Source organism: Coturnix japonica, chromosome 4 (genome assembly GCF_054131305.1).
Source record: "Coturnix japonica strain WE chromosome 4, WE-NBRP24, whole genome shotgun sequence".
Classification (NCBI taxonomy): domain Eukaryota; kingdom Metazoa; phylum Chordata; class Aves; order Galliformes; family Phasianidae; genus Coturnix; species Coturnix japonica.
Genome location: NC_140666.1, coordinates 39,263,840 through 39,288,628, shown reverse-complemented (window position 1 = coordinate 39,288,628; position 24,789 = coordinate 39,263,840). Strand labels below are relative to the sequence as shown.

Sequence of the window (24,789 nt, the reverse complement as noted above, 5' to 3'; positions counted from 1 at the left end):
TCAAACAAGTTCTCTTCTTGGTTAGTTTGGGTAGGACCCAGACAGATCCCTTATTCCTTGAGCATGCAGGAAATGTAACCATGGTGGTACAGTTTTTGCTGCGAGCAACACACTGTAATAACTTATCTCTGATCACAAAGTGTTACACTACCATCAAGAACAAGGGATCGTTTACTACAGCTTCAAGAAAATGTGTATGTATGCACACAAGAGATGGAGGAAAGCGTTTCTGCTCAAATCTGTGAGGCTACTGATCCCCTGGCTTCCCTTCAGGGCTTCTGAAGTTATTACACATGCTGGAAAGAACATATGTCAGCACACACTACAACAAGAAAGCAGCTCCTGTTACACTAAGGCAATTCAACCTGAGACACATGGTTCTGCATCCCAATTTCGAGAGGTTTCTTTTGGGATTAGTTACCCAGCAAAACTTATAAAAGTGACTGTATTTGCACAGTCCGATAAAGTTGCTCTAAACCCATTATGAGAACTGTGGCCACGCTTTGTTTACAGGTTTTCCCCACAGCAAAACTTATTGCTCATAACCTGCCTCGTGGCTTCTTCAATTATTTAGTAGCAAATCAGGGACAGCTGTTCAAACAAAGATAAGCTTCAGGCTCAACATCTGCAAAACCAAATGCATAAAAAGTCAATTATTGCAGATAATTTGCCTTGTAAGTCAGCCTGAGAGAACACATCCTCTTGTATCAGCCTTTAAGGGGGAAAACACTTACCTGCACCTGCAATTATCACAGCAGTCTTCTGTGCCCATAATGCCAGAGGAGACCTTTCGGAGTTGTTTGTCTTCAAAATGAGACAGGATGATTCTACCCAAGGGAAAGCAGGGAATTAAATACAAGAACAAAAACTTACTCATTAAATTCATTGCAGAAAACAGAATTGAAATCAGCATAATTAATTCACTGCGGAGACAATTTTGGCCCTGATTCCACTGTAAAAAAAGAAACTTTTTTTCAAAAAGTAAATAAGAAACATTTGAAGCATACATATAGATATGCTGAAGGCTGTATTTCTTGATATTGAAGAAGCTTTATGTTTACAAACTACATCAGTAACAGTCACAACAACTCTTATTAATGCTAACTTAAATTGTATGCAATAACATGCAGTATGAAGTACTCACTTTCTTCTGCAGTTGTTTGAGGAAAGGTACTTCTCCATTTTTTCTAACATCTTCAGTTTGTACAATCTGAACTTTTCATTGTGTATCTCATTTAGAAGATGCCTGCCAGTCATAAGAAAAAAATGGACCTTAAATATTGACCACTATTCTTCTGCATCTCATCAACACCAAATTACGCCTGACATCCACCTAATGTCTAATGTAATACTCTTTATAATAGCCAAAAGAAGTATTCAAGTGAAACAAAAATAGCACGGGAGTACTTTTATGGGTTCATGGAGAACTCACTTGGCCCACACTCTGAGCTGCTGCACAGGCCAAACCTGAGCTACCATCAGCACAATGCTCAAACCTGAGCGAGAAAAAGAACACGAGAGAAAGAGGGAGATACAAAAAGAGGGGGAGAAAAGAAGGCAATTCCTTAATTCTTAATTATTTGTAATTAACTCCTTAAGGGTGCTGACAGGTCTTAAAAACAGGTCTGATGATATACAGGACAAGTAACCAGGTCTCATCATTGTCTGCCTTGCAAAACATTTTCAGGAAGCATAAGTAGAACAAAGACACACTTGTTAGTGTTACTGGATTGTCTATCTTAGAATAAATGTAATGTACCCAGTACCCAGCACTGAATATGCATAAAAGTTCTTGGAATTGTGCTGACAAAGACTTTACAACTTCCAGGCAAACCATCCCTCCTCCTTTCTTTAGACACGTTAGCTATCTGTGTTAAAGCAGCCATCTTCAGCCAATTACCTGTTTAAAACCAAGTCTGTCGTAGTCCACAAAACATGACAAGAAGCAGGAAGCCCATCACGACCAGCTCTTCCAATTTCTTGATAATAGGATTCCATTTCCTTAGGGGCACCGTAATGAATAACCATCCGGATATCTGCTTTATTGATGCCCATTCCAAATGCCACCGTAGCCACAACACACTACAAAACAGAAGCCACGCACTGTATGTTTTGAAATGATCAACAATATACATTTGTGTTTCTATTAATGCTCATGCTGATGGTGACAATTTTTTGCCACAGACCCAAAATTCACTTTAAGGCACAACGGCTTCAAAGTCACACTTGAATTCTATACCAGTGTTAATAAGGAGCTTGATTTTGGTCACAACTTGAGCACAGGATTATAGCTGTGAGAGTGATGCTTCAGCCTGGCAAATGTTAAGAGTGTTTTCAAGGTAGTTAGTCTCAAACAACAGATGATGAACCTGCCCTGAGAAAGAGCAGAATAAACCTCAGAATAACTCTGTGCCTGCTCAGCTGCAATAGGAAGAAAGTAGAACAATGCCTTCCCAACTTCTGTGAGCTATCTACCAGTTTCTTCACGTGCTATGTATTTTAAGAGATTTACTAAGGGAATCTGAAATATAAACCAGGAACCATATTACTGTCAACACAGACCAGCAATTTCCCAGAACAGGAGATGTACAGAGTAAATTGGAAACACATGCTGATATTTCCAAATTCTTTCCTCTACTGGAATCTCTACAGTTATTTATGAGAATACACAAACTTTGTTTCCCAAGTACCTGAATTTCATCCCGCATGAACTGGTGATGGATTTCTCTCCTTTTTTGAATTCCCATGCCAGCATGGTATGCACCACAAGTCACATCAAGTTTATTCAGTTCATACACAACTTGTTCAGTGGCCTTTCTTGAAGGGCAGTAGATGATAGTGGGACCTTCAAACTCATACGTAGAACTGCTAAAAGTAATAAGTGCACATAAAGATGCAGAACAGAAGATGCCACCGTCTGGCAAAAACTCTGCCCTAATTGAAAAGGAAACATAGCTTTTTGCAGCAGTTCACCATCTTAGAGATTCTTAAATATAAACAGATTTGAATGGCCTCCCATTTTCTGAAGGTCATCAGGAAACATGCATTTACAGCTGCCACTTGTAAAAGGTCAATATATATGTAACAACATACGAATGAGTGAAGTGTATTTATACTGCTGTAGAGGCAAACATGGTAGCTTGTGACGAGAAGAGGAAAGGTGCAGGAAACCCACTCACTGGTACATTGGTGGGTGTGCTATCAAAAGCGCTGCAATTGCTCTGCTCAATTAGTCTTCTCAAAAAAAATCTGATTTCAGATTCATAACCAACTCATTACATATAATAATGTTTAGGAAGGAATCCACCAGCCAATTCATCACTGTCATTCAAACTGCCACAATGCTGTAAGCCTCTCTGAGCACCAAATGAACCTGAAAATCCTTCAGTTAACACCTTGCAAACTGTGAGATACCTCAAACTGCTTTTTTTCTAAGCTGGGAGAAGAAGATGGAGGGCAGGGGTGCAGATATGATGAATGATTAGCATGATATTGGATGCAGGTTGGGGTGTAATCTGCCTCACCAGATCAGTTTAAGACTGCTACCAGTTTTTGGTACACACTACTGACAACCTGTTAAGTACTCAAGTACATCTGCAGGAACAACAAGAAAGGCCTAAATCCTTACCTTCCTTTCCTAGTAAGGAACTGTTTCAAATCCCTAAGGATATTTCCACTCTGTCGTCCAACTTCTAAGTACAGATTAGGTCTGTCAAAACTAGTACATGTGATCTGAGGATTCTTTAGGTTCAGACAAATCACTATGTCTTCTCTAACTGAAGGACTTGCAGTTGCTGTTAATGCAACAACGGGAACCTGACATTTAAAACAAAAACAGAAAAAAACAGCAGAAAAGGTCAGACACCTCTCAATGATTTGAGCCAAAACAGTTAATATTCAGCCTTATAGAGCTTCACTCTACAATGTTAAGGAGCACAGCACAGCAGGCAGGGACAGAACAAGTGAAACACATGGTTTTCTTCTTAATTCACATTTTCTTTAGCTGTACCTTCAGTGAGGCTGCAGCAGCTGTCTGATGCAGCTGGTTAAATTTAGGGAACATAGTACAGAACTTTCAAGAATAAGATCTGAAGTTCAGGTCTAAATTTTGGAGCTTGTTCAGTAAATGCTTCAGGAAAGTTTGGAAGTTATAAATGACTTTTCTTGCAAGCTGCTTGGCCAGTTTCATAAACAAAATCCTTCAGTATTAAACCAGGAACTTAGGAACAACATTTCATCAGCACAAAGAGATACAACAGAATTACTCTTTTACAGAAGTTCCTGATAGCCCAGATTCTGGATGCCCTCCTCCACTTAAACCTTTGGGGGAATAAAGAAAAAAGCCCACAAAGCTCATTCACTGACAGAGACTGCAAAAACTCCCAGAACATCATGGTAAGGTAAGTACACCCAAAAGACACCATCAAAAGATGAAACCCCAAGCTATCGTGTGAAATGAAATGGTATCCTTCTCTTAAATTTGAAATCAAGCACATCTTAAAACCTCACCGATGGTAGAGCCTTCTTTAATGAGTTTAACTTTCTAAAGGAATTTCTGAAGTCATGGCCCCACTCAGAAATGCAATGAGCTTCATCAACAGCTATGAGAGTAATACCTGGTGGAAACAAAACCACAGCATGGACACAGCACTTACAAGGCAAACCAATGGGAAGTTACAAAATACAAACACCACATTCTGTTCAATCTCAAGCTTTTCTTAGAAGGTACCAGCAATCTGCTTTAAATTCTGTTTCTAGTAGGTCTTCTGCTGTAAGGACTCATCAAGTCCATTTTTATATTGACCTCGTTTGTGAAAATGCCTAAGAGCTCTACCAGATTTCCACTACTACCACCTCTGATTCCTTCTCCAAGCTTCAGATTTTCAAGTACATCTCTACAGAAGGCCAAAGTCTTAACTACCATTAATTATAAGGATCATTTTTTTCTTTTTCCAGTTTAAGATTGTCAGAGTATTAAAACACGTTGAATGTGAAATGAAGCTACCTGCCGCCTCATCATCAACCATATTTCCAACTTACCAATAGTTTGGTCAATATCCTGAAGTAGCTCTAAATTCCCCAAACAGAACTCTGGTGTCATGTATATGACTCTGTATAGACCCCTACAACATCAAGAGAATAGTGTCAAAGAAGGAGAATTCAAACAAACAAAATGAAACTGTGACTGTTTGAAGACGTAAACGAGAACAAGGACAGACATCTGGATGAGCAGTAACAGGAAGGCAGTGAAGGCAGAGTAAGGCACTCCAAATCAGCAGAAAAGCAAGGCAGTAGACAGTGTGACTTGAGAAAAAAAACAACACAGATTTGCTATGGGCCATAGAACTGAAAGGAACAGTTGTAATGACTCTGACAAACACAGATTTAAAACCTGTGATTCCTGTATAAATCACAGCATAAAGCTGAGTCAGCAAGCTTCATCTCCCTAGATGCAGACGGCACAAGAAAGTGGCTACATGCCTCCCAAATGCTCGTAGTGTGTAAATGCAACTCTTGCTGACTGCCAGGACCAAGACTTTGTTGTGACAGATCAGATGACACATTCCATCTCTCAAATACATCAGGAACTGCAGCCCCAAGATGTTTAGACAGGACTTACGCTTTAATGCTGTCTTTGACATCTTTTGACTGAGCCGAACCAAGCAAGCAAGATGAAATCCCTGACATTCTGCAGTAAAAAAAAGGACAGTTATGTACTGATTTACTCATAAATACTCCACCTCAGTTTGGTTTTTGTTTTTTTTCCAGCCTACTGCCAGAATTTGGGAAAGTAAATTCAAGCTGTGGGGTCTGAAACTACTTTCTTCCAAGGATCTCAATGGAAGAAGGTTTATTAAAAACAGTAGATGTTGGTCACTATCCCTGACAGCCACATGCTCATTCACACCCCTCTTGCTGTCTCCCACAGACACATACTTCATTACTGAAACAAGGAATCAGGTTAAGAACGTTTCCCTTTGACCCAAGTCAAATTCCCTACTACTGTGCTATATCAGAAGTTTTAAGAAGTGAAGATGCTAGATATTAGGAGACCTATTTCACTATCCATCTTAAACATCTGTGCTATAACCTTGATCTGAATGACCTTCATTTTCCATCTGCTCAGCCATTAGAGATTAGACTTAAAAGCAACCCCATGAAGTTCTGACATAGTTCTCACAGGCTCAAACAATACCCCAAGTTTGTCCAGCCATTTGTTCTCCATAAATAGAGCCTCTGAATACAAAAAGAATTGAGAAGGATGCACCTTCAGGAACCACCCGCCAGCACAGATCCTTTGCAAATTCAGCCTACAACTTCCATAGCTGGAAAATTCAGTGATCTTAGGCAATTTATAGTTTGCACATGTTTCTGGAGAAATGTATATTTCATAGCTGATACACAAACAGCTCACTGTACAAAGCTGCAGCCTTAAACACTATGAAATGCCACAAGTTGAATCCATGGATTTCCACAAAAACACAACATCAGCCTGTTACTACTGTGTTACTTACGTCAGCTGCAGAACTTGGTCCTCCATCAAGGAAATAAGAGGACAGATGACTATTCCTGTACCTCTAGTGTAAACAGGAGGAAACTGGTAGCACAAACTTTTCCCATATCCTTAAAAAAAAGTGAAAAAAAAATGCACGTAGAGGTTAAATAACATATAGTTGTACTTTATGTCAGTACAGAAGCATAAGACAACTCTAACACCTTACTGAGCTCTAAGAAGGAAGTTGATGCACACCCCATTAGCTGACAAAAATGCAGGATAAATACTGTAGGCACCCACTCAACATCACTCCCTCCAAGGTCAGAGGAAAAAAAAACTGGACAGAAATACAAGCAGCAAACATAGCTGGCCAAGATTCGCAGCCTCCAACAGAAAAGGTGAGTCCTGAGCACTCTGCTCCTAAGAACCACGTGGATAGTCTTCAAGTTTCAAAGTCCTACATCCCCCCCACCCCTCAAAAGAGAAAGATTTCTTGCTACCTTTCAAGACATAAAAATAACTTACCAGTTGCCATGACAACAAGATTGTCTCTTTTGTCTTCTAAAACAGAATGTATCACTTTCCACTGAACCCTTTGAATAAAAGGAAGAAGAATATATTTTTGCCACCACGTGTATAATGCACAAATTGTGCTGAAGAAACCTTTTCGACTGCCTGACAGTTTTCTCTTTGCATGCTGCAACCACTCACACCATGTTTAGTGTTTACGCTACTACAGTTAGTCCTACCAGAGTTACAGCGGGGATCTCTAACAGGACTAAAGTAAGAAACACTTGATGTAGTCATTCAAAGAAGACTGCAAAATAACGTCTCCCATACGTCAGTACATGATCCACAAAATGCTCATGAAACTACAGTTATCTTTCGTAAGAGGATTCCAAACAGGACTTCAGTGTTGCCTGTTGCACTGAATATCAATATAATGAGCTCATCTTGGTGAAACTGGCCTACACCCAGCTCAGGGCCATATGCAACACAACCAGACTCAGGGTAGTGTGATTCAAAATGGCAGTTTTATTGTGTATTACACTTCCTTATATATCCACTACTTTGTCTACGCCTACTTAGCTTGTGTAATGCTAGCATCGCTACCTATCCCATCACAGAGCAGGGGAGGTTCTATCTCGTTACAACCTGTGATCTCGAAAACGCCTACTACATTTCCCTCTCCTCATGCTCAGGAAGCCTTGCCCCGTTACATCACGAGTTCCCGCATTTCTCCTAAAAGCCTAACTTACCTTATACACTAGATTACGTACTTTGCTCTCAAGCTTAGATACACATTTGAGCATATGCCAGACTCTCACATATAACACTAACACTAAGCATACCACTATTAAGATTAGTATGATCAAAACTGGATGAAGTGCAGCATTAAGTATCCCTGTCACAGCTGGGGACCATCCCAGGAGTGCTTCCCACCAAAGGTGTTCTCCATCCTTCTTCATCCTTTCAAGGGCACGATGTATCTCTTTGGTATCATGATGAACAGCGACTAAGGTATTCTGTCCATTGTCCCAAATGCGCTCCAATTGCTGGCGAAGATTCTCATGCTGCAACAGTTTCTTTACCAAAGTAAGGTCCATTCTAATCGGTACAGGTGATAATTCACGAATCAGTGTATAATCAGATTGCAATAGTTCTCATGTTCACCCTGTTGGGCTATAGGGCACAATCTTATATTCAGATTCACTTCCCATCTAGTCCAAAGCTAACGATACTGTGGGTGCAGACTGTAAGATCAGGCGTTGAAAAGGGGGGTGGCATCAGTTGTCTGGTGGTTTGCCAGTGCCCATTTCTCAGGGGTGGGGAGGGGCCTCGGACCGGAAGACCCTTCCCTTTCCTGTTTCCCTTAAACGGGCCCCTGAGGGCTCTGCAATGTATAGCTGTATGCCCTGGTCGGCCACAAATTTGGCAGACTGGTCCAGCCTGGTTCCTAGCCACACGGCACTGGGCTTTGATGTGGCCATATTGCCCGCATCGAAAGCATGGGCCCATCCCTATAGGGCGCTGCGCCCCTCCTGCTGTTGTTTGCACAACCACTGCTCCCATTCTGTTAGCAACTGCCCCCATTGCCAAGGAGACCGCTGAGGCAATCTCCTCGTAACTTAATGGGGCAGTTTTTTGTTTATCAAGGACATACTGAATGACCTCACTCGGAGTATCCAAACTTTCCTGTGCCATCCTCAAAAGGGCTTTGACATCCTCCGTCGAGCGTTGTTTTAACCAATCCAGAATAACTGGATTATGCGCTGCTCGAGGCAGGTCAGAATCCTCCACAGCTTTAATGAGTCTGTCAGCGAATTCCTGGAAGGACTCAGTCGGCCCTTGCACTATGTCAGCCCAAGGCGCAGATGGTTCCTCTCTTATGGCAAATCTCATAAACGCCACAACCGCTGCATTCGCTGTCGCTATTCCCTCCACGGGACGTAACTGTGTAATCTGTCTCTGGGGGGTAAGCAGCATATCCGGGGCTGTCCCCATTAATCGCTGTAAGGTGGTACCATGAACAGGGTGTTGTGGATTATTCCCTGCTACAGCAATTATCTTCTTAAGCTGACTAGCCCATTCCTCCTTCCACACTATAAACTGTAGAGGTTCTAGAGCAATATGCATCAAATACTCTATATCATAGGGTATCACAGGACCTAGGGTCAGCAGGATCTCCAGCGCATTCAATGTCCGTGGAGAACGCAACCCTTTCTTTTTGATAGCATCTACAAATTGCACAACACATTCTGGGTCAAGAGGCACCCATTGGGGGCCTTCTTCACCTACGACTGTGGGGACTGCGGAAGCGACTGGGAAACCTTGATCATCCAGTGCTTCCCTATTGGCCGACCAATCCAACATCGGCCCATCCCTCAGCAATGCTTTTGACCAATCTGAGTCCTGACCATATCCCTGTGACATGCCCTTCGGCACTTGGGGGGCAGACGGGGCCGTACAGGGCTGAGGCTTATCAGTACCCCCCACTTCCGGCATCAAGTTACACAAAGAAGGATATGACGGCTGGTGAGGATCAGGTGGAGGCATCTTTCTCTCCTCCCCCTCCTGTGGTTGGGTGACTTCGTAAGATGATGATTGTGCAAGAGGGGGTTGCCTTCCGCCATCTTGTTGTTGTTCTCCTTTCTCGCGGGGCGCGGTCGAGTCGCTCAGCGCCATTTTGTCCGCATCTCAGCATCTGCAATGAGAACTCACCCCACGCTCTGTGGACCCCCCTGAATCACCCCTTGGGTCAGGAGCTGATTCAAGCAAGACTTGGACCTGTTCTGCACACTTCCACTCTTCCTTGGCAGCTTTAAGCGCGCCAAGCATCAACCCCCAAGTTTTTAGCTCCGCGGCCTTTTGACTGCTCATTGCATATTGACCGAGTGCAGATGTAATCGAATCCCACCTTTTTGAATCTAAAGCATGCTGTGGGGAGACCAGCTCCCCTTCTCTCTCTAAGAGTGAGAAAACCGAGGAAATCTTCTTCTTAGAAGGAGCATTCTTGCCGCAGTATTCCTTGCAAAGATGAAAGAGTACCTTGATCACTTGCTCCATCGCTAACGTCAGCGACCTGCCCCCACTCGCAGATACTACCGCTGCACGTTCTTCCGTGGACAACCTGCTGCCTCTTCGCAGATGCCACCATCGTCGGCACACCATCAGAGCTCGATTCCACCTTCAAATCACGTCGGGGTTATCATTTGTTGCACTGAATATCAATATAATGAGCTCATCTTGGTGAAACTGGCCTACACCCAGCTCAGGGCCATATGCAACACAACCAGACTCAGGGTAGTGTGATTCAAAATGGCAGTTTTATTGTGTATTACACCTCCTTATATATCCACTACTTTGTGTACGCCTACTTAGCTTGTGTAATGCTAGCATCGCTACCTATCCTATCACAGAGCAGGGGAGGTCCTATCTCGTTACAACCTGTGATCTCAAAAAAGCCTACTACAGTTGCCAAAAAAGTTCTTTCCTTTTTTTTTTTAATGCTCTCACAGGTATACATAATGTGCAGTGAATTAAAACAAAAATTCTCCCCTTTGTCATTTCTAACAGTTTACAAAGCAATTATGCCTTTTTTTTGTTGTTGCTTTGTGCTTCTTCATCTTTCAAGCCCCAAGCGTTGCTCTTTCAATACGTTCTGTGCAACGTGTGATCTAACACAAGTCATTCAGGATCATTTCACTCAATTCCCACTGATATCAGGAGCTCTTAATAGCAATGCTGAGATCTATGAGCACATATTACACTGAAATTATGCTTCATTAGATGTTCTAGAGACAAACAGGAGCCTGTCTTTAATTACAGCCACAAGTCAAAAGGATAACCAGACTAAGGATGTTTATCATCATACAAAGAATACATTTGTGCAAGTTTATAGTGTTTTCTCTTCAAAATATCTCAGCTAGACCAGGCACAGAAACATTCGCTCACAGAAGGCTTGCCATCAGAAAAAGCAAGAAATTTATCCTCTACTATGAAAATACAGTATTGTAGTAAATGGGCTTTAATTTGCTATTTCACTGTAGCAAAGGCTGCCTTTGCTATGTGTTCTGCAGCGGTCCAAGTTTGTTAATAGTTCATAAAGTAGTACACAAGAAATAAAAAAACAAGCTGAAAAAGAAAGTGAATTGAAAACGTACTTACGGTTTAAAAGAAGAATGCCCAAAATACATCTTCAGGCATGTGGTATGGGTTTCATTAGGTACTGACAGCAACGGATCTTTAGGGGAGACAGAAAAAGCCTTGTATGCAACTAAATTTTAAATAGATGAAACTTTGTCTTTACACTCTGCTTGTGGTTAGTGATGCTTACGCTTAAGCTTTGGACAGCCCCAGTAGAAAGAGATATATCAAGTTCTGAACAAATGTACAGGCTAAAATAAAGGATTAACGGAGGAACAAACACACACCTCAGAGACTCTTCATGAAGAAGAAAGAATATGGCTTTGCCAATAAGATAATAAAGCAACAGATTCTGCATAACTACATTATCTGGAACATGCTCAGAAGAAGCAATAGAGATGTTCTACCATTCATCCCTTTTAAGACCTTATGGAAGTCATTTTATTTAACACCTGACACTGCACTTTGCTAACAAAGACATGGTCTGAGAATGTCATAGAGGAGAATCCTGATCTTGTGGTGGACGATGAAGAAACACACTCAAGATTCCACTTAAATTTACAGTTATTACTCAGCACTGGAATGCATTACATTTCCACCTAGTTTTTGCTGAGCAAACATGTTCTACTGATCTGGCAAACGTTAGCTGTGTTTCACCAAGGGCGCCTTTAAGTTTTCATCCTGACATATCTTCAGTTACTCTTTTCAAAGCCCAGATCAACTTTTACTCTCTGCTTTAAGAAACTAAGCACAAAATATCACTATGTTTATACAACCAATTCTATAGAGAATACCTTTTTTTATTTTCCCCTCTCCATTCTGCACTATAATTTAGTACATACCCCAACATTCCTCCTCCTCCTCTTCAATGACTTCATCTTCATCCCCATTGGGTTCAACGTTCAATTCTGCATCAGGAGTTTTCCTGGCTTTGGTGGCCTCCCTTTCAGTTAAAACTTCTTTAGAATTGTCCACATCTTCTAAAGACTGAATTCAGAAGAAGTTAATTCAGACTACGAAAAGATAGACGCTATGCATACCTGAGGTAACATGCTGCAACATAAGGGCACATGACTACAGCATGGCAGATGGACATGAAGCACCGCATCCATCTAAAAGGCCTGGTCCTTCACTGGAAGAAAATTTATCCTTTTTCTCTGTGGATTATTCTATCCTGCTATTTATTTAGTTGTAAGCAACACACTTATTCTTCATATATGCAGAAATATATAAAAACCTGTGAATGTTCTAATGACACCATTTGATCGCTTGAAGTGCATGAACTCCATGGAATCAAAACAAAAAGTGGGGTAAAGAAAACACAAGTTACCTAAATAATCGTAAGTGCCTTAATGGTGTAACACTTTTTTCCCCAAGGCACCTGCAAAGTATACAGCAATGAAGCAACCTATCTGACCTACAATTCAGATTAACAGCATCTACAGTGATTTGAATGCATGACACACAGCAAACCAACTGACGCACAGCCATCTACAAAGGTGCAGGAAACAGGTAGGTCAGAAGCCTAAGCTGCTACAGTGAAGATGTAACAAAATGTGGGATATCAAAACCATAGAATTATGAGATCCTACAATGGTAAATGCAATTCTTCTATCCACCTTTTGTAAGCAACACCCATTTGTTTAATTCCCCCCACTCAATGATCCTATGTTCCATTGTGACCTGAGAGCATCCTCACTGGGGAAAAAAAAAAGTAGATAAGCCAAACCCCTAAGGCACTCACTTTAAGCATCTCCATTTCCAGTTCTTCATCACTTTCAATGATACAGGAGGTATTTTGTTCACTGTCTGTTGGGCATTCCTCCTAAGAAGAAAACAGATGTGTACAGAGATATTTCTATTTTTACCTACCTTTTGCTACAAACTACTTCTCTGTATGCATTTACCTCTCAGAGAAAAATAAATAAATAAATAAACTAAGCTCAACATTCAGCTCTGAAGCTAAAATGATCAAAGTGTTAAAACACAGCAAGACCTTACAATAAGAGGCAAAACAGCAGTATTACCAAATGTGGGAAAGACTTGGAACATAAAGAAATTACAGCCTCATTTATGAGGCATCAAATCACATAAAGCAGTCACTAGAAGGACTGTCATTTAGAGATCCATTAAAGATCTGCTTTTTATTCATGACCAAGGTTGAGATGTTTGAATGCAGAATTTGTCCCCATACTGCAGAAACTTAATACCACAATTTATTAGAAACTGCAAGAGGAAAGATAATCAGAATATCAATTAATGAACTAAATGAATATATCAGCTTCTGTATTCAGTAGTCCCCACAACTGCATAACTGAAGAGCAACTCAGTGCTTGATCACCCACACAAATATTTTCCAGGCTCTGAGCCCTTACTCCAGCCCATCCCACCAAGACTTCTTAAAATTCTGTGGGAAAGTAAGGATAAGATCAGCTCTTCTGGTGAGCATCCATGACTAACGAGGGACTTTCTCATTACCTCAGGCACAGCTCTGTTGAGAACTTCTTCTGCAGCCTGACATTCCAATATCTGTAGTTCTTGCTCACTGAAGTCTAATGACATGAAGTCATCTCTGTCTGCTGTGTCCTTAGAGCCAGCTGCACTAGCCGCATCTTCAACAACAGCGTTACCTCCCTCTGCTTCACCTTCATCAACTTCACCCTCCCAGAAGCCAGCTAGCGTAGCATCGGAGCAGATGTTGAAGTCAGTTTCAAGTTTTTTAGCAAATTCAGGCATTTCAGCTTTTTGTGCTTCAACGTTCATCGACTTTGCCTCAAGCTTTGTTGAAGTTTCACCACAGCTCCTCTCCGGTGCAGAAGGAGAACTTGAACCAGCAAAGAGTGTACTCTGTAAGGCCTTTACATTCTCTGATATGTCAGCTAGTATATCTGCAGCCCTGGAGGGTAAAGCAAGAAGATGAACCAAAACGCTAAAGACTGTTGTTACATACATCCCATCTACAAACAGAAATGAGGATTCTGAAGTTGTCTGCTTCTTCAGGTAGATTTTGTCTAACATTTTACATACAAAAGCTTATTGTGCAACTGCAGTCAGCAATCTTCTGCCATCAGAAGAAAGATTAAATTTCTTTCCGCTGAAGAAAGCTGCAAAGATCCTCCATATATGTGTGTAGTACTGCCCCCATAGCTCTAGCCCAATCTCCAGATTTCTAATTAGACACACAAGTCTGAAGTTTCCATTTAAAAAGGATCAGGGAAAAGCTATGTTCCACCATATTAATGTATAAGGGTAAAAGGTTCCCATCAAGTGAACTTTTCTAGAAAAACGATGCACAGGTAACAGAGGTGGCTATTAAAACATTTCATAGTTCTGGTCCTCAGCAATCAGCACCAGTTTCAAAAGATAAAGTACAACCAGGCTGATGAAAATCTAACCTCTGCAAATTTCTGAGTTGTCCCGAAGAGTCGGAGATCTTGGAAGCCAGGTACATCATCTCTTCAGCTAGCGAAGTCAAGCGCTCCTTCACGTCATCTGACAACACTTCACCTAGAAGAAGCACCACTAGAGTTACTTCACAGTAATTCAAGGTTAATATCTACACACAAACAAATTCATACAAGTCACTGTAACTCCACCAGACCAACAGCTAATAAGATGGTCTTTTTCAGAAGACTGCTATATACACCTAGGAAAAGAGGATACAAAACAAGACCCTTATAAAGGGGTTCATCCCCAGAATACCTTCCAGTCTGAGAAAGCAGCAGCTGAGCAGTGAACCTGCACAGTGATCAGTCTGTCTGAACTTTGCCTAGCTCCTTTCTGATTCTGCTTGTATGCTTTACTTCACCAACTCGCATACCTACATGCAAACACACCACTGTGTGATATACATGCTCCTAGGACTTCAATTGCACTTACACCTGAAGTCTCCTGGATTTTGCAGTTGTAAGAAACTAACTCATCATTCCAAACTAGTCAGAAATTCAATGATCAGGATGAGCAAACAATCTTCCTGACTGCCCATACAAGGTAACAGTCAGGCTCTTAACAACTTGTTGATGAAGTTCTTGATGAAACCCTATTTCTTACATGCAGGTATTTACACTGTACCATCCCAGCATCCTGCATTGCTACTCTTCATACAGTACAGTCAGCTGGGAGAAAAGTGTGCAGCCTGATCTTGAGTGCTGTTTGAAAGAATTCAGCCAGTACAAAAATGAAATGAACTTTTTCCTTTCTTTTTAATCCACAAACTACATGTGCTTTTCAGCTTTCCTTATGTAAGTGAAGGAAAAGCAAGACTTTACAATCACTTCTATGGTCAAATAGAGCTGAGCTGTGTCAAAAAAAAGTTGGGCACTATTTATATGCCACAAGACAAGCGTTACTTAATAATGTATATTTATTTAGTGGTCTTTTTTTCTTCTTAAACTGGATTTTCCTCACTGGATCAGCAGAATTGGCATGAACTCACTGATGTGTTTCCAGATACAAACAGGAATCACAGCAGGAATTCATACAGACTCTTCATACTGCAGAGGCAAACAACGTACCAAGACTACACTCTCATATCACTGCGAAATAACAACTGTAGAGTAACACAGGTCATCTAAGAGCCTTTACAGGCTAATCTATCTGAAAGCTGTTTCAAATCTCCCAAGAAGCCAGAAGATTCTGACATATACTACGAAGAAAACTACTTGGAAACCAAATATACTCTTTATTCCTGAATATGTAATTTACCTCTTCTTTCCCCAAATAATTTCCTGTCTGCACTATCCATATTTTTCAGTTTTTGATAAATGATGAAGCCAGCCTGCAAGTAAAAGGGAAAAAAATATTAATGCTCTGCAGAGAATCCACACTTTAAAGACTAAATAAAAAGGAAAAAAAAGTCAAGATTTGACTAAATTACCCACTGGAGGAGGTTATATTTCTTCAAAGCAGCTCATTAATTTTATCTCATGTATCATATTTAGAAGTAGCTGAGAAAACTGGATTTTGGTCCATAAGCAGCTCAGGAAAGATAATTAAGAAGCCCCCAATAGAAAACGTATCTGCAAACACTAACAAACTGTAGCAAACAGCAGCAGACAATGGAACCCAAGAAAAATTACTCAAAGTGCACAAAGCAATTCACATACTTCACAAATATGCATCAACTGTGTTGTATGAGATAATCGCTCTGAAAGACCTCAGGCTCACTCCATACACATGCAGATAAAATTAACAAGATCCCTACATCAAAATGTACTTCCCCAAGGTGGCAAATAGTTGTTAGTCCAAATGGACAGAGATTCCTCTGACGTATGTTTTGATGCCAGTATTACTAAGCACATCCAGGTAACAGCAGAGCTTCCAGAAGATTTGCTTCACAAATGGGCTTCGAGAGAAAGGCAAATCTTGCCATGTCATACCACAGTGAGAAGCAAGGACCTCACAAAAGGCTCAAGGATTCTGTGGAATTGGGTTTCACTTTTCTTTCTACATTCAATCTTATACATGAAACATACAACATATGCTCTTCAAGTTATTTCAGTAACCTGTCTCATTGCTGAGTCAAATACAAGGTACCAATACATTATGACAGTTCTCAGCACATGGTGCAGTTAAAAAAGCAAATCAAAACAGACAAGGAATCAGAGAGTGAGCTACGCTGTGGGACTCCCACCTTGAAACATCTAGCATCTACTTTGAACCATGGAACATTCCAGTGCTCACAATGGTCTGTAACAGAAAGTCATCAAAAACAGCAGCAAAAAGCATGCTACATGAAGTGGTGATGATATATAAACTTCTTTTGCACGTACATAAGCATCTGTGGCTGCATACAACTTCTGCTCCTCATCAAGCGGAAACTTCTCCCAGTTGCTGCAGCGAATAGACTTATCTTTCAGAAGCTGCTTCCCAAAGAGGTGCTTTACCAAGCCGTTTAGACTCCATATCTCCTTACACTTCAGCTAGGAAAAGGAAGAATAGTTGTTAAAAGGGGAAAGCAACTGCATTTGTCAAAACATAGTCACAGAAACAACAAAGCATATCTAATACTTCAGTAGAAGCAGAGTGCTCTGGATTAGTCGGAACAAATGAGGTCTTCAAAACAGCAATTGTTCTTTAGGCCTTGCTCTGTTCTCATCATATTGAAAGGTAATTTGGCCACTGGAAACTTCTGCTTTCCACTCCTGAAACTACACTGCTATAGGGCACCCCTGCGTGGAATGGGAAGCTGGAAAGATTACCCTAGGTTCAGGTGAGTCCATGTGTTGTGATGTGGTGCAACAGCACACAGAAAAAAGAAACATCTGTACAATGTAGCTACAAAGCCAATTAAACAAAAGCCTGAAACTTAAAAAACAACCCGTCTCTCCTCCAGGATTTTTACATCAGTATTTGCAAATAACAGCAACAAGATTTTACTTAATAGAAAAACAGGAATATCAAAGTCAGCCTGTAACTGTTTTGTCATCTGTTGCAAGTCTGAGAAACCAAGCATACATCAAAGACAGCAGCTTTATACTACGCCAACCATTATTCAGTGTACTGCAAAGAAGTTCTTGGAAGACTCCAGAAATCACCCTGCTACGCTGCTGTTTTCAATTGCTTTCATAATCACAGTCATCAATCACAGCTGCTATGTGCTATTGTCTGGACCAGCTCTCTCAGAGTTTGGGAAGCTTTCCTTCCAGCCCCACGGCTCACAGGCACAGCCTTCCTCTATTCTAACCCAAGAGCACATGCAGACTGTCAAGTCCAGCAGTGGTAGCAGCAGTGAGGCATTATCATTTCCTCCCCTTGAACTGGGAATCAAAAGCCTACCAATGGCTGATTTTAGGTCCCTTCCTCTCCTTCTTCCATTGTACCATTACATCAGGTGTTATTCTTTGTTCTCTCAACCTTCACTGTCAAGTTCATTTTTGGTCTGTTATCTCCTTAGCAAAAGACTTCAAAGCTGTGATCAGAGATCACAATTGCTTATCCTCATAAAATATCCTGGAGTTGGATGTCAGGAGAAAAAATAAAACGTGGGGGGGAAACGTGGAAACTCCAAGTTAAAAAAGAAACTGCTCCTTTTATTGCTTGAGCAAATGATTTACTCTGCATAGTTTCCAGCCCACAAGGAAATGAAGCTTCAAAGCATCACAGCCCTCCCTTCCATCGTGATGGCACAGGTTTACCCACGCCAGACAGAATCAAAATAGCAGCCAACTACACTCTAATTTGGGATGTGCTTGACATAACACTGCTCCTAATCATGTGGGAAGCTGCCCAGTGTGAGCAGGTAGCACCAACTTCAGAGACACAAAGGAAAATATCTGCGGTGCTGCAGGTCAGACGCCAACCAGCTCTGGACTGGATTCTGGAAGAAGAGCTGGCCATGTCAGACTCTGTGGGTTTGGACCCTGCTGGGACATGTATGTCATGGCTGACAGAACCCCGGGCTGACACAATCTGGCTATCTCCATCATTAGTAAATGTAAGAAATGCATCTGCAGCTGGATAGAAAAAGCTGAACCTTATAAACGCAAAACGTGCACAGATCTAAGAAGGGGGATGTATTCATTAAGAACCAGCTCACTGAAACACAAGAACTTAATTCTGCAGACCTTGAGTTCTTGGAAACAGAAGCACTTTTTGGTTTTTTTTGAAAAGGCTGTACCATTTCTCTGCATTATTCTATAGAATATGCTGGGAAGACAAGGAAGCCTCCTTTCCTTTAGCACATTAATAAGATCCCCTCCCGCAACAAAAAGGTTTTAAGCTTTACTTTCTCATTAGCAACGTCAGCCAGCTCCACAAAGCGATTCAGTTTGACTTCAAAGTCACTCATCAGCTTCCAGTGATCTCCCTCAATTCCTACGCCAACCTTTTTAATTGTTTCATCTTCCAGCAGCTTTTTGAGTCCCTTGGGAAAACCTAAAATAGATTAAGCCCAAACATGAGAAACTAGATACTGAAAGATGTCACACAGTCAAGTGGAAACGACAAAATTGAGCACAAAGGCCGCCCACAAAAACCCGTTCTTAAGGAGGAAATGCTCAAGGAGTTGCTATGTTTATGTTCCTGCTGGTGCACTGGGACGACAAACACCGATTTGCTGTAATGTATCATCTGAAGCCAGCAGCAGTGAGGTATCTCAAATGTGCCAATTCATACACTATTTGAAAATAAATTAAGTCAAAAATAAATAAATAAATAAAAATGTAATGACCTCATTTTATCTGATCCAGCTGATCATTAGAATGTATGGCAATGAAAAAGCATCCCCTCCATGGAGAAAAAATACTTTAATCCTCAGCACTGGATGCCCATGACACTAAATGCATTATTCATTTATTTGTTTGTTTTACTGTTTTCCACAGAGTACTCTTTCCCAGTTAGTGCTGCTCTATGTTCATGGGAAGCACTAAACCAAAAACACCGGGAATGACCAGGAAGGCTGATTCTGCATATGCATTTTCAGTGCTAATTGTGGGCTGGCCCAAAAACAGCATTTGGAAAACAAAATCAACCAACCGCATCCTCCACAAATAAGCCTAGATAAGTCAGTCTTGTGAGTAAAAGAAATCAAAGTCATGCAAGCATGCACACAGATGCCACATATTATATTCCAATTCAGCCCAAACTGATCACACAGCAATTCTGGATCAAATTGTATTTTCAAGTTTACAGAATCAGGCAAAAGCACACAGCTTTCATATCTTGTTCTGCAGGAGCACCTTATTTAAATGCACACCTTCACGAACACAAAGCTGGATAACATGAATAACTCGAGTGTATTTCTTCTCTCTACAAATATGCACTACTCATTATTTTGCATCACCAATCATATTTACTTCTGTACTTGTATGGACTCTGGTGACACACTATAGACACACGTGCAGCCATAAAAAGGAGCAGGGTGCTGCGGAGTGCAAAGTTGCAGCTCAGATATGAGTCATCAGAACAATCGCTCTTTCTTAGAAAGAACTGCAGCATCCACAGCACCTCCACCATAATGCAGCACAGGGATTCCTCTGAGGAGGCAAATCCAGGCGAGCTGAATACAGGCTTACAACATCTGCAGCTGACTTACTGAACAAGGGATTTCTTCTGTCTAAAAACATCATGAAAATCTTCAAGGGTAATAACTTCTGCTCCATTTCTTCCATCTCATTTCTAGAAAACAAGTACTGTATGATCTAAAAAAAGTCTGGGTTCCAGACTACTCAGAAGCGGAGCGTTATCAAGAATCTTCTTGACAAACACACATAGTTAAACGTTGTCCTTTATGAGCCGTGTTTATACACAGTTCTCCCTCCTGCAGTATAAAGTACTTTTATTTTTCCCAATGGAAAGCAATAAGCCTTGTCTAACATGAGATTTCTGTACATCAATCATTCTGACCAAGCTAAACTTGGTGGTGTTGCCTGCCAAAAGGCTGCCATCACACCCAGTTCAGAGTGCATCTCTTTTTAGCATAAAGAAAAGCTTTAGAAGATTATTCAGGCAGAAACACCATCTTCTGCTGCTACGCACTTGACAGTAGCACATATGCAACCATGCCCAGCTTCATCAGGCAAACAAACACCTTCACTTTAGAATTAAAAGCATTTCAGCTCCAAACATCTCTCCCCCTTTGGCCCCCTTCCCTCAAATCTCTCTTTTGTGCGCTTGTACATTTCTGCCTCCTGGAATGAACAGCCTCCGGCAATTAAATTTTCCACCTCATTTGCTATAAATGACAAAGGACTGAACACCAACATTTAAATTATCACTATTACACCTCAGCATGCATGCCCCAGGGAAATCAGAGACATCTCACAGGCACAGTTCCAATCTAACATTCAAACCAAAGGTTACAAAATCGCAACCTTCTTCCCCACATTCCTATTTTCCCTATTTGGTTGCTTTCAGTCGCAGCCGTAACGGATTCAGAATGTTGGGCACACGTCCCCCTCTCCCCACAGCTGCCTCACACCAGGTATTCTGTATTCTTTCTGGGAAATAATGGCACAAAAAGAAGTAGTAGCAGCGTGATGGCCATCATTTTGGAGGGGTTTCATTACTCAAGCAGAAACAAGAAGAAAGAGCCTGCTAAACTCAGGTGCTCTGTTTATACTGGCACCAAAGAGATGAAAGCTCATTATAGGAATTCAGTCTGTGAAAACTAAGTGAAAATGTTCTTTCCCAGAGAGAAAAATAAGCCTTATGTAAAATCCTTTTGCCCTTCTCAGAACCTAAAATGCTGTATGCTACAACAGTGCTCGAGTTTTGGACTAAGGGCATTGAAACACAGTTAATTTAAAAGTTCTTTAAAACTACTATCAAACATAATGTGAAATATGCTACCGCTCGATGCTAAGGCTCACAGTAAATGACAAGAAAGAGAGAGCCCTAAGTAATAGGAATAGAGGAAGTACAGTACCTGACATTGCAGAGATGTGGAACAAATAACATTTTTCCTCAGTTACACATATTTGGATTACAGCTATTTTTGCCATTTTTCCTTTAGTGTACGATGGCGGCCATTCAATATCAAATCCAACTGCAGCCCCATCTGATAATGTATGCCTGAAAAGAAACAAATATTCCTCACATTTACCTGTTTTTCTACCAGCTCTTAGAATAGCATGCTTGAACCATATCACAAAAAGATGATTAAGGGAACCACAGCTGGGACATCTTTTCTTTCACATGCGTAAAACACAGAAATCATTTTAATACTAAGACCATAAGCAGGTGAAATTCCTGCTGGTACAGAAAGCTACACTGTAACTCCCAAACCAGATTTCTAGCAAATCTCAGAGTACACAGATGGCAACGTAGCAAGCATCAGGAAACAGCCACATACAAAAGGAGACATAATAGTTTTCTGTTCCATGAAAGCTTGCTTTTTATTTATCATGCTACACAGAATGTTCTGTACACAACTTCTTCCCCTGGTAAGATAAGCTGTGCTATGCGAGAACTGGAGAAAAATATCTATTTGAATTATGAATGAATGACCTTCAAACCTGCACTCCCATTATAAATTAACACACACAGCTGATTTATCGCAGCTCTTACTTCCCAACGAAGTCAGAGAAGCTCAGGAAACCAACTATAAATACTATGAAAAGCAGAGAAACTGCAGCAGGGCTTTTCACAGTATGCACCCTCTTAAAGGGAGTGCCAGGTGCAGCCAGGATATCTGCCAAAAGAAGCGCAAGTGGGGAAGCTACAACTGAGCAGCATCTGGAAAGATGTGTTCTAAAAACACTACTTGTTGCTGATGAGCCAGGGTCATCCTCAGAGGGATAATTCACTATCACTAGGAATAGGTTCGGTGTGTGCTTAGAGCCAACACACAAGGCACATTTGTCACGTAGATCAAGACAGACTGTGCAACCAGATGTTTCCCCTGGTCAAGCTGTTCAGCTCTGGGCACCTCAAATGCACAATCAGCAAGAAAAAGTAGAGAGAGAATAGCCAATCCCTTTCAAGAAAGTAACGGGTACTCCAAAGGAACTGAGAAAGAACTATTACCTGATGTCTTCTGAGAGAAGGGAACAGTCACTGGCTTCATAGCTGTAAATTATGGAGCCATGGAACTCTAGGAATGGCAGCCCATCTTCCAAAACGCTCCTCTGAACGTATAATGTCTGCAGGACAACATTTGAAATAGACTCTATTACTGGTCAGACATAGCCTCAACTCCAAGACACACCAGCACCACAGCCATGAGTGCTACCTCAGTGCTGTACCCCAGCAAACCCAGCACTACTGTGGATGACACAGAGTTCAGACCCCTGACCTGTTCGCCAAAATTCAAGCAGTGGGATGGAAAGCCTGCAGGCTGAATTCTCACCTCCACTTGATTTCTCTGCATTCTTCCAGCCAAAGAAATTCAACAGTTTCCAACAACAAGGTTAGGGAAAACATTTATTTCTGACAGTGTCAAAAGCTCCTCAATGTGAAAAAGAGGACACTAACAAATATGACAGCATTGCAGAGTAGGACTTGGAGGATAACATCTGTCAATCAGAAATGGTCAATGTGCAAAGCAGCTTTATAACACAGGTTCAGAAACAATTAATTGCCTGGAAGAGGAGAATCCTGAAACTACAGAGAAGATACTGATAATTTTATGCTCAAACAATAAAACATTTATTTCAGTTAAGTTTAACCAAAAACTGCTGGCTTTAACTTACTAGATGGTCAAGGTGCGAGGTCCTGCACCTGGGCTGGGGAAATCCCAAGCAGAGATACAGATTGGGCAGAGAATGGCTTGAGAGCAGCCCTGAGAAGGGTCTGGAATGCTGGTTGATGAAAGACTCATCGTGAGCCAGCAACGTGCACCTCCAGCCCAGAAGGCCAACAGTATTCTGGGCTGCATCAAGTGAAGCATGACCAGCAGGTCGAGGGACATGATTCTGTCCCTCTACTCTGCTCTTCTGCGACCCCACCTGGAGAACTGCATCCATTTCTGGGATCCCCAGCACAACGACATTGAGCTGTTGGAGTGAGTCCAGAGGAGGGCCACAAAGATTATCAGAGGGCTGCAGCACCTCCCCTGTGAAGACAGGTTGAGATAGCTGGGGCTCTTCAGCCTCAGAAAGAGAAAGGCTCTGGGGGGACCTTATAGTGGCCTTCCAGTACCTGAAAAGGGCCTAAAGGAAAGTGGGGAGGGACTTTTTATAAGGTCATGTAGTGACAGGACAAGGGGAAATGGTTTTAAACTGGAAGAGGGTAGATTTAGACTGGATATTAGGAAGAAATTATTCACTGTGAGGGTGGTGAGGTCGTGGAAGAGGTTCCCCAGCAAGGTTGTGGATGCCCCCTCCATGGAGGCATTCAAGACAACACTAGATATGGCTTTGAGCAACCTGGTCTATGGGAGGGGTTGGAACTAGGTAATCTTAAAGACCCCTTCCAACCCAAACCACCCAATGATTCTATGAAATAAAGCCTATGCTACCAGTTCCTTCTTATCACCTAATGGAAGAAAGACTACTGAAGTGAGTCTTCTGCTTTTCCCTCATGAATTAGTTGATTATCAAAGCAGTCTGTGATGTCGCAGAGCTGGGTCCCTTCTAGCAGGAAATTTAATACCTAAAGATGCTTATAAGTGCAGAAATAAACACATCCAAGGACACGCTGGCATTCTTGGAAGTCTAGGAATTTAGATACAATCTTTATATTATTCCCTCTGAGCAGGAAGAGAGGCACTACAAGGACGCGGCCCCACACTGTTTTGTTACACAGCTTAATGCCAAATAAATTTCCCCCCCATTTGAGATAGCATACCTTCGTATCACTCAAAACACCCTTTCGGTTTTGTGCATGCATCCACTGGGGATACTTGGACAGCAAATCCACGTTACTCATCTTATCCACATCCGTGTTACCTTCCCATTAAAAAATAAGAAGTAGATTAGTCGAAATTCCGCACAGAGCTCAGCTATCAGCACGATGAGGGCAGAACGAGATTACCTGAGCGGGACACCTCCAACATCAGCCCTCCGGACACAAGGAAGGGCACTCGCAGCGCTGCCCACGGCAAACCAAGGGAGAGCTGTACGGCTCTACGACCCTCAGCCCGCTCCTCGCCGCCCCCCGCTCTCGCGCCCCGTGTTCGCACACCCTCAGCCGATCGCACCCGAAGGCGGCTCAGCGCCGTGCCTCCCCGCGCTCCATCTCGGCGCCCATCCGGTCCCTTGTCGCAC

At 41.8% G+C, this 24,789-nt stretch overlaps 1 protein-coding gene across 10 annotated transcripts in view; it reads right to left on the bottom strand.

Moving 5' to 3' along the window:
• Positions 1-24,789, bottom strand: part of WRN (WRN RecQ like helicase) — a 63,192-nt gene that overhangs the window by 13,479 nt on the left and 24,924 nt on the right. For 2 of the 10 annotated variants that reach the window (XM_085546532.1, XM_085546531.1), the window contains exons 1-22: positions 24,557-24,787; positions 24,371-24,471; positions 22,610-22,725; positions 21,510-21,655; positions 18,870-19,018; positions 16,915-17,064; positions 15,848-15,920; positions 14,539-14,650; positions 13,622-14,039; positions 12,888-12,968; positions 11,986-12,130; positions 11,165-11,240; positions 7,022-7,089; positions 6,516-6,624; positions 5,621-5,689; positions 5,041-5,123; positions 4,510-4,616; positions 3,629-3,816; positions 2,691-2,868; positions 1,901-2,082; positions 1,145-1,246; positions 735-827 (exon numbers count right to left, since the gene is read on the bottom strand). In XM_085546532.1, coding sequence (XP_085402658.1) covers positions 735-827; positions 1,145-1,246; positions 1,901-2,082; positions 2,691-2,868; positions 3,629-3,816; positions 4,510-4,616; positions 5,041-5,123; positions 5,621-5,689; positions 6,516-6,624; positions 7,022-7,089; positions 11,165-11,240; positions 11,986-12,130; positions 12,888-12,968; positions 13,622-14,039; positions 14,539-14,650; positions 15,848-15,920; positions 16,915-17,064; positions 18,870-19,018; positions 21,510-21,655; positions 22,610-22,725; positions 24,371-24,471; positions 24,557-24,578 — 2,768 coding nt within the window. In that variant the 5' untranslated portion in view covers positions 24,579-24,787. Of the gene's footprint in view, positions 1-734; positions 828-1,144; positions 1,247-1,900; positions 2,083-2,690; positions 2,869-3,628; positions 3,817-4,509; positions 4,617-5,040; positions 5,124-5,620; positions 5,690-6,515; positions 6,625-7,021; positions 7,090-10,045; positions 10,185-11,164; positions 11,241-11,985; positions 12,131-12,887; positions 12,969-13,621; positions 14,040-14,538; positions 14,651-15,847; positions 15,921-16,914; positions 17,065-18,869; positions 19,019-20,177; positions 20,261-21,509; positions 21,656-22,609; positions 22,726-24,370; positions 24,472-24,556; positions 24,788-24,789 lie in introns of those variants that run through there. The other 8 variants (XM_085546534.1, XM_085546540.1, XM_085546533.1 and 5 more) reach the window with 8 other exon arrangements.